The sequence below is a fragment of the Argentina anserina genome, chromosome 1 (genome assembly GCF_933775445.1).
Source record: "Argentina anserina chromosome 1, drPotAnse1.1, whole genome shotgun sequence".
Taxonomy (NCBI): Eukaryota; Viridiplantae; Streptophyta; class Magnoliopsida; order Rosales; family Rosaceae; genus Argentina; species Argentina anserina.
Window position 1 is genome coordinate 23,582,591 of NC_065872.1, and position 7,415 is coordinate 23,590,005.

Genomic DNA, 7,415 nt, shown 5'->3' on the forward strand with positions numbered 1-7,415 from the left:
TGATCGCTGTATTCCCAAGTATCTTAAGATCGAAAGTCTAATTAATATGCCTAGGACTCAGACACCGAACGTGATAGTACCCTCTTCTCCCGGTCACACATTCATGATTTAATAAATAAAAAATAAGCGAAATTTGTGGTACCTATTTAGGAGGAAAATAGTGGTTCGAAAGTCACATCAAATAAGTAAATCGGGTTCACTCACTATGCAATTTTAATGAACAGGGACAACATGTGTCCTCCCTAATTCGGAGGTGTGGACAAAATCGTGAGGGACATTAGATTGATAGCTTCTCATTTCACTTGTTTTAACATGATTTTAGGGAGACAAGCTTCGCTGCCGATGCTGTAGCGGACTTAGGTCATAAGCTAAGTAATACACGATGAGTTGATAGTGTACCTAATGTTGTGGTTGGTGAAGTAGTGTTTGATGTTGTAAACATTAGATGTCTTCCTGACACTTCAATAAGATTTGTTACGGGAGTTCAATCCGGGGGACCAAACCTCGTAGCTTTATATTTCGATGTGTCAGTTCAGTGAGACCAACACACAATACAAGTCAAATTTAAAGGGCCATCGGTGCGTCGGCCTTTGACCTTTCGTAGCTTAAGTTAGAATCTGGTAAAAAATAAGTTCGAGAGTTAAGGACTTAGAAATACGTTACATATTTTAAGTGGCTTAGGCAGCCTATACGTTACATCTTTTAGGTGGTTTAGGCAGCCTATTTATAGGTGCATTGGGAAATGTGTCTGGCTCTTCCGTCAATGTGAGAATGTGTGCCTACACATAGCGTTTGTCAATTAGGCGAGCCACCGTGAGTGACGTTAATGGTGATACTCGTGCATGCAGTGAGGCTACCGGACCGGATTGCCCACCAGCTGGGCTCGCTAGGGTTCTTGTCACCGGTACGGCGGCCGGAATAAGAGGAGATTAAGCCAGAGATCACACCATTCAGGGGGTGGTGTTAACATGTCCCCGATCGAGGAGATTCCTTGGGTGGGGAGTTTCATATCTTCATCATCGTTGCAAATATCCGAGTTTAAATTACTCGGGACCTGAGCCGGCTAATATGTGGCCATGAAGAGTGACCCAGGACCTCAGGGCTAGGCACATGGGTTAATTAGCGCGCTCGGAGCGTCCATGGATTTGGCTTAACCTAAGTATGCCGGGGTCAGGTACTGACCGCCTGGTCAGGTGCTGACCGTATGGAGCACTCATGGATCTGGTCAAGGACCTCAACATCAGACGCATGGGTTAACCAGGTGCGCAAGCGTCGTCGACCTGGAGAGTGGGCGGGATCTCAATGTTAAACGAAGGTTAACTAACAAACACAGTTAGGCACGTGGGTTAACTAACACGCTCGGACCATCTATGGATCTGGAGAGTGGCCCAGGTCGGCGATTTACCTTAATCCAGAGTAACATGGCGAGTCCCCAAAGTCCCTAGTCACAGAATATTCCCCGCTGCAACGGTCGAAACCGCCCGGAGCGAGTGGCCAACTTGCCCCGGAGTTCAGGACAATTAATGCAGGGAACAAGCATGGGTACTTCAAGGAAGCGAAGTGACGGTGACGTTAGCGACAATGATGGCGTATGAGGGAAGGTGAGGGAGCAGGTTTTTACGGGTTAATGCGCGCTCGTGAGGCGCGTCGGATGGGTAACCGAGGCGGTTTTATGGTCAATGGGGCATGTGGTGTCGATCCGACGGATGTGGGTTGTTTGGGTTGACGGCCCGGATCAGCCCGAGCGACTATAGATAGAGGGAGAGTGAACTGTGTTCTTGTTTCACATTTGCGGAAAAGAAGAAAAGAAGAGAGAAAGAGAAGAATTCCCAGCGAATGTGATCGGAATAGAGTAAAGATTTCAGTGTTTGCAACCACATGAATTGCTACTTCTGTTATACGACAATCACCAGAGGTATTTTCTCGTTTTCTTTCGGCTTTTTGGTTTGGGATGGGATTAATGGGCGTGTGCTAATCTGTGTTGTTAGGTGTTGCGGATCTGAGGACTCGTACTCGGATCCACCGGCTGCCAACACACTGGAGCAGACTGTGAGGTGGGGAGATGGCGATTTTGGGGGTTTTCCTATATGAGCGATGCATGGTCATCAAATAACCCGCTCGGTCTTTTGTTGCAGGGTATCGAGATGGCTGAGAGAAGAGGAAACGAGGAGACGGAAACCAGCGACGATGACCAGAGATGGTGGCTGGGCGACAAGAGGGTTGATCCGCCCTGTTCGGATGCGACGACGGAGGAACTGGAGAACATCTAGGAGGTATCATATCCCGGCGGAGGTGGAGTTGTTCCACATGCCGTCGGAGGGAGTATGTTGTATTACAGAGCAAGCGTTGTCGTGCAGGTTGACACTCCCGATGGCATTCGGCGTCCAGTACCTTTTGTCCTGCCTGAACATTGCCCCGGGGCAGGTCACGCCCAACATATCGGTGTTCCGAGCATTGAGGCAAGGATAACTGTGCTGACGGAAGTTCCTAGCTTGCTGGTCATTGCAACCACATGTGTGCATCAAGATGACTCCCCGGGGAAGAAGTACGCCCCGTTGGTGTTCGACCCCCCAAGCTCCACCCCGACCAACTGGCGAGACTTGGCGTTCGTAGTGGAGGGGCCGTGGAAAAAGAAGACGTCAATTTTCCAGGTCCTAGGGACTTTTTAGGCTCTCAGTAATTTTTTTTTGTGGAGTATGTTGCCCAGTGTTAATTATCATACTCGTAATCTAACAAAGTTTTGGCTAGCAGTGCTGATCCACACTGAGCTGTTGCCGTTAATGGAAAAGCAACTGATGAGGTGCATACTCGCCTTTAAGGAGATAACAGATCGGTCAGTCTACCGTTGGTGTCAGATGGGCGTGTATCAAGCGTACAACGTTGTCAAATCGGCCAGGAAGTGAATGGTCCAAGCTGTTGTTGAGTTTTTTTTATGGCGGGAATTTAACAAGTGTTTATTGCAGCGACGATGGATCAAGTTGCTAGTGAGGAAAGAGCCCGGGCCGTATGACAAGATGACGGACGAGGAGGTGATACATCGGATCAAGGACATTGTCTAAAAGTGGGGCCTAAAGGATGTCAAGGTGAGGCAGGGCTTTTTCGCGGTGCTGGAGATCCTGGAGGAATGCATCTACCCCATGTCGCTAACCCTAAAGTAGTACAAAATGCTCTCGGCCGAGCTGGAGGCCCAATATCGAACGATGGCAGCCGAAGATGAACATGTCATCTAGGAGTATGTCGCAGCGAATGAGTCAATCCTGGTGAGGGCGAAGGAACTTGAGGACCGGCATGTGGTCAATGTCGCCTGGGTAGATGAGACCAACGAGGTGGTTGGGGAGCTGCAGGTGGAGCTCCAGAAGAGCAAAGATTCGCTCGTTGTGAACGATGCTAGGGTTCTAGAGCTGGAGGGGTAGTTGGCAGAGAAAGAGAAGGAGATGACCGGACTAAGGAGAAGGAGAATACATGGAACCAGGCAGCGGTGACGCTAGAGACCTATTTAGAGGAGTTGAAGGAGAAAGAGGCAGATCTCTCTTTACGGCGATAGGCGGTGGAGAAGGAGCATGTGGAGGAGCTAAAGAGGGAGAGGGTGGCGGCGTTGCAGCGGTCGAATGAGGCCTATTTAGAGGAGTTCAACGACGGTTAGCGTAACGGGTTTAATGACGGGCGCCAAAACTTCTTCGAGTTTTGAGTGGAGCAGGGCTTCATCAACCTCGAAAAAGCCCGGAGGCATATCCAGATTTTGGCCTTGGTGCCGGGGAAGCATTCCCAAGTTGTGATGCCTCCCGCCAGGACCATACCTAGTCCCCTGGTGCACTTACCCCAAAACGCCCCGGCGCCCTCTGTGCATACTCGAAGTCCCGGAGTCGGCTGTGGATATGGGCAAACTTTAACCAACTCGTCGACGCCTCCTCCACACGCCCAACCAAATAACTCCATGTCAGACTCCAGGGCCTGACACTAGCAAATCCTTCGGTGGCATCTTCAGCGCAAAAAATGCCGTACGATCGAGGGAAGAGGTGAAGTTGTTGGGCGATAGGGTAACCATAACTTGTTTTGCCTTTTTTTTTATAGTAAATGTACTTCCGCCGATTCAGCTGAGCGATTTAATGAATATGAAGCTTCAAACACTTGTGTAATTATCAATCTTAAATTGGAGTTTTCATATATGTATCCTTCTATAAACTTTTAGCCCACTGGGCCTAATATTGGACTATTGTGTACCCGCTCCTAGGCCCGAAATAAAGCCTCGGTGTCAGTCCCAATTCATCTGCTTGAAACGTTCAATTACCTAATAAATGGCGATTGTAGAGTGAAACCTAGGGAAAATGGCCAGTCACAAATTCATTCAACATGTCCATCTGTTTTATCCGATTACCATAATTAGGCGTAACTGCCAGCTTTAATCCCTATGTTTCCTCGACGAATCCTGGCCGTTGGATTGTGGTGTTTTCCTCTATAAAAGGAGATTATCTTAAGGGTAAAACACAACAAGTATCCATGGTTTTGAATATGTTGTTTCCTCTCTGGATTTTGAAGCCTTTCAGATGCCCTAAATTTTTCCCTCCAGACTTTTTTGCATGTTTCTATAGATTGATTTAGGCGTAAAAATCCATCTTCATTCATGAGATAGGCGTAAAAACCTATCCTCATGTTAAACTTTCTTGGAATCCTTCGGTTGAAGGGCGGCTGGGAACACTCCAGCTAGTCTGGCTCTAGTGCAGGGTTCGTAGGAGGATTGAGCTCTCTTCCTAACCCTACAAAAGCAGAGTGCAACCTGTTGGATGCCAAGTTGGATCTCCACTACACTATTTTTCTGCTGAGTTTGAGTGCGGCGAAAGGCGGGTAGTAAGGCCAATATGCATGATGGCTGTCGTGTTTTCTCGTAGCTGATAGCATCATAGAGCGGAGAAAGGAAAAGAGAGGCCGAGAGGTCTTCCCGGGAGAGATGATATCAGGGATCCGCAGGGGCGATTCCCATTTATTTTGTTGTTTGAATGTACCCCCGGCCGGTTCGGCCGAGCCGTAGTAATGAATAGTTTTGATTCTTTCATTTAATGTTGTAAACATTGTTGTAAGAATTTGGAGAATAAAAATTACCAGGGTAGTTTACCCCTTAGTAATTAACCTTTATTTAGTTCATTTGACGAGTAATCGTATAATAAATTGGGATTGAACTAGGGTAGAGACCATTATGGAGATATTCAATGCACACATGTCTGGAAATTCTTCATGACTTGACCAAGTCCGTAGGAGAAATAGTACAAAGATAATCTGGAGACAAACTAGAGTTGGGCGATGACATGCCCTAGGGTCTACTTGGGAAAGTAACAGATATGTTGAGCGTTCATTGGGTGTGCCAACTTACGTCCGGACGTGTCCCGTAGATAGAACGTGGCTGGCCCGGCGACCTTAATAATTTCCATGGGTAATTCCTACTTAAGGTTTAATCCAACAGGCCGGGGCCTGACTTCATTCATCACCCAATCACTAACCACCATGGGCCAGGGGCAAACTTGCTTGTTGTAGTGTTTGGAAATGCGTTGCTTGCCGTTAATATTCCGTAGGTGGGCTTTCTCCCGGCGTTTTTCAAGCAAGTCCATATTGAGCTGGAGGCTAACGACGTTTATGTCTTGGTCGTAGCTTTCGACTCGTTCAGAGGGGACTTCAATCTCTACTGAGAATACGGCCTCTGTGCCAAAACCTAACAGAAAGAGAGACTGGCCCGTGGCGGCAGTGGGGATTGTCCGGAGGGCCCATAGCACCTCCGGGAGTTTTTGAGCCCAAAGTCTTGTGGCCTCATTGAGGCGCTTTTTTAGATATTTCTTGATGAGTTTGTTGACAGCTTCGACCTGTCCATTGGTTTGGGGGTGTGCCAAAGAAGCATACAAAACGGTGGTGCCATTCCTATGGCAAACTCCCTGAACTTATCGTTGTCAAATCTAGAACACCAAACTAGTAGTATACACATCGCCACAAGAAGCTTATCACCTGGTCCATGGTGATTTTAGCCATAGGTTCTGCCTCTATCCACTTAGTGTGGTAGTCTACCGCCATGGTGACGTATTTGAATTACTCTGGGGCAACCAGTAACTCTCCAATTAAATCGAGCCCCCACTGTGCAAAAGGGACTGGAGATACAATAATTGAAAGTGGGACATATGGGCGACTGACGTAGTTGGCGTATTGGTGACATTGTACACATGCCCCAACTATGGCCTTGGAATCCGCGTCCATTGTGGGCCAGTAATATCCGGGACCGAGGGATTTAAAAGCCGGGTTCTTTGCCTCGGTGTGGTTCCCACACACCCCACTATGTAATTCGCTCAACACTTGTCGGCCTTGCTCCGGAGCCAGACACTTAAACTGGGAGAAAGACTGGCCGCGCCGGTAAAGCTTACCGTCTCGGACCATGTAGAGAGTGGCCTTATGCCTTAAGCGCTTCGCTTCGGTCTAGTAGGCTAGCAGTTCTCCTGTTGTTAGGAATGTGACAAAAGGGTCCATCCAAGATGGTGGCAGAGCCTGCTCAATGGAAAAAATCTCTAAATAAGGTCAGGAGATACTTGGCTATTCTAGAGTTTTCAGATGGACACCGGGCATTGTCATTCCAGTCTCAGAGGTAGCTAGCCGGTCGAGTGCATCGGCCTTTGCGTTCTTTAATTGGGTGATATATTTGATTTCAAAGTGATTTAACTTCCGGAGTAATGACTCAGCCAGTTTCTGGTATAAGTTGAGCCGGGGTATGTTGGATTGGTAGCTTTCATCAACCTAGTTGATCACCAATTTGAAGTCACTTAAAATCTGGACGTTGGTGGCTGCCAACTCTAGACATAACTATATCCCGACGATCAGGGCCTCATACTCAGCTGTATTATTAGAGGCCTCGAACTTGAACCAAAGAGCATATGGGTACTCATTCCCCTCTGGGTCTATGATGATCACACCTGCACCGCTGCAGTTCTTGTTGGCTGAACCATCCACATATAGCTCCCACACCGGTGCCGGTGCAGCTGCCTCATGGTGGTTTTACTTGTTGCTCCTTCTGTTGGGATGAATTCGGTGATGAAATCAGTTGTGGCAAGATTTTTCAGCGCCGTTTGAGGCTTGAACTGAATGTCAAATTACCCAAGTTCGACTGTCTGTTTTAGTAAACGCCCGGAGGTCTCCGGCTTCTGAAGTACCTGGTGGAGTTGTTGGTTAGTCAATACATGGACAGCATGGGCCTGGAAGTATTACCGAAGCCGCCAGGAAGGGGTGGTGATTAGTGCCAAGGCGATTTTCTCAATCTCGGGGTACCTGGTCTTAGGGCCACTTAGACCTTTGCTGTTGTAATATACCGGGAGCTCTTGTTGTCTTCCCGACTAGCGGGAAACTGCCAAGTATAGAAATAGAACACCCCCAAGAACCGGGGTTAACAA

General features: G+C 48.0%; 1 protein-coding gene across 1 annotated transcript; it reads right to left on the reverse strand.

Moving 5' to 3' along the window:
- Window positions 1-5,432: 5,432 nt before the first annotated feature.
- LOC126804410 (uncharacterized) lies at window positions 5,433-6,054 on the reverse strand. Its single transcript, XM_050531966.1, has 2 exons — window positions 5,989-6,054; window positions 5,433-5,918 (listed from the first exon to the last, which is right to left on the reverse strand). The coding sequence occupies exons 1-2, from the start codon at window positions 6,052-6,054 to the stop codon at window positions 5,433-5,435; spliced, it is 552 nt and encodes a 183-aa protein (XP_050387923.1).
- Window positions 6,055-7,415: the final 1,361 nt, after the last annotated feature.

Coding starts and splice junctions, on each gene's coding strand:
- LOC126804410 (XM_050531966.1), bottom strand. CDS start 6,054: ATGGCGGTAGACTACCACACTAAGTGGATAGAGGCAGAACCTATGGCT. Junction 5,919..5,988: donor CTAAAATCACCATGGACCAG/GTGATAAGCTTC, acceptor CGATAAGTTCAG/GGAGTTTGCCATAGGAATGG.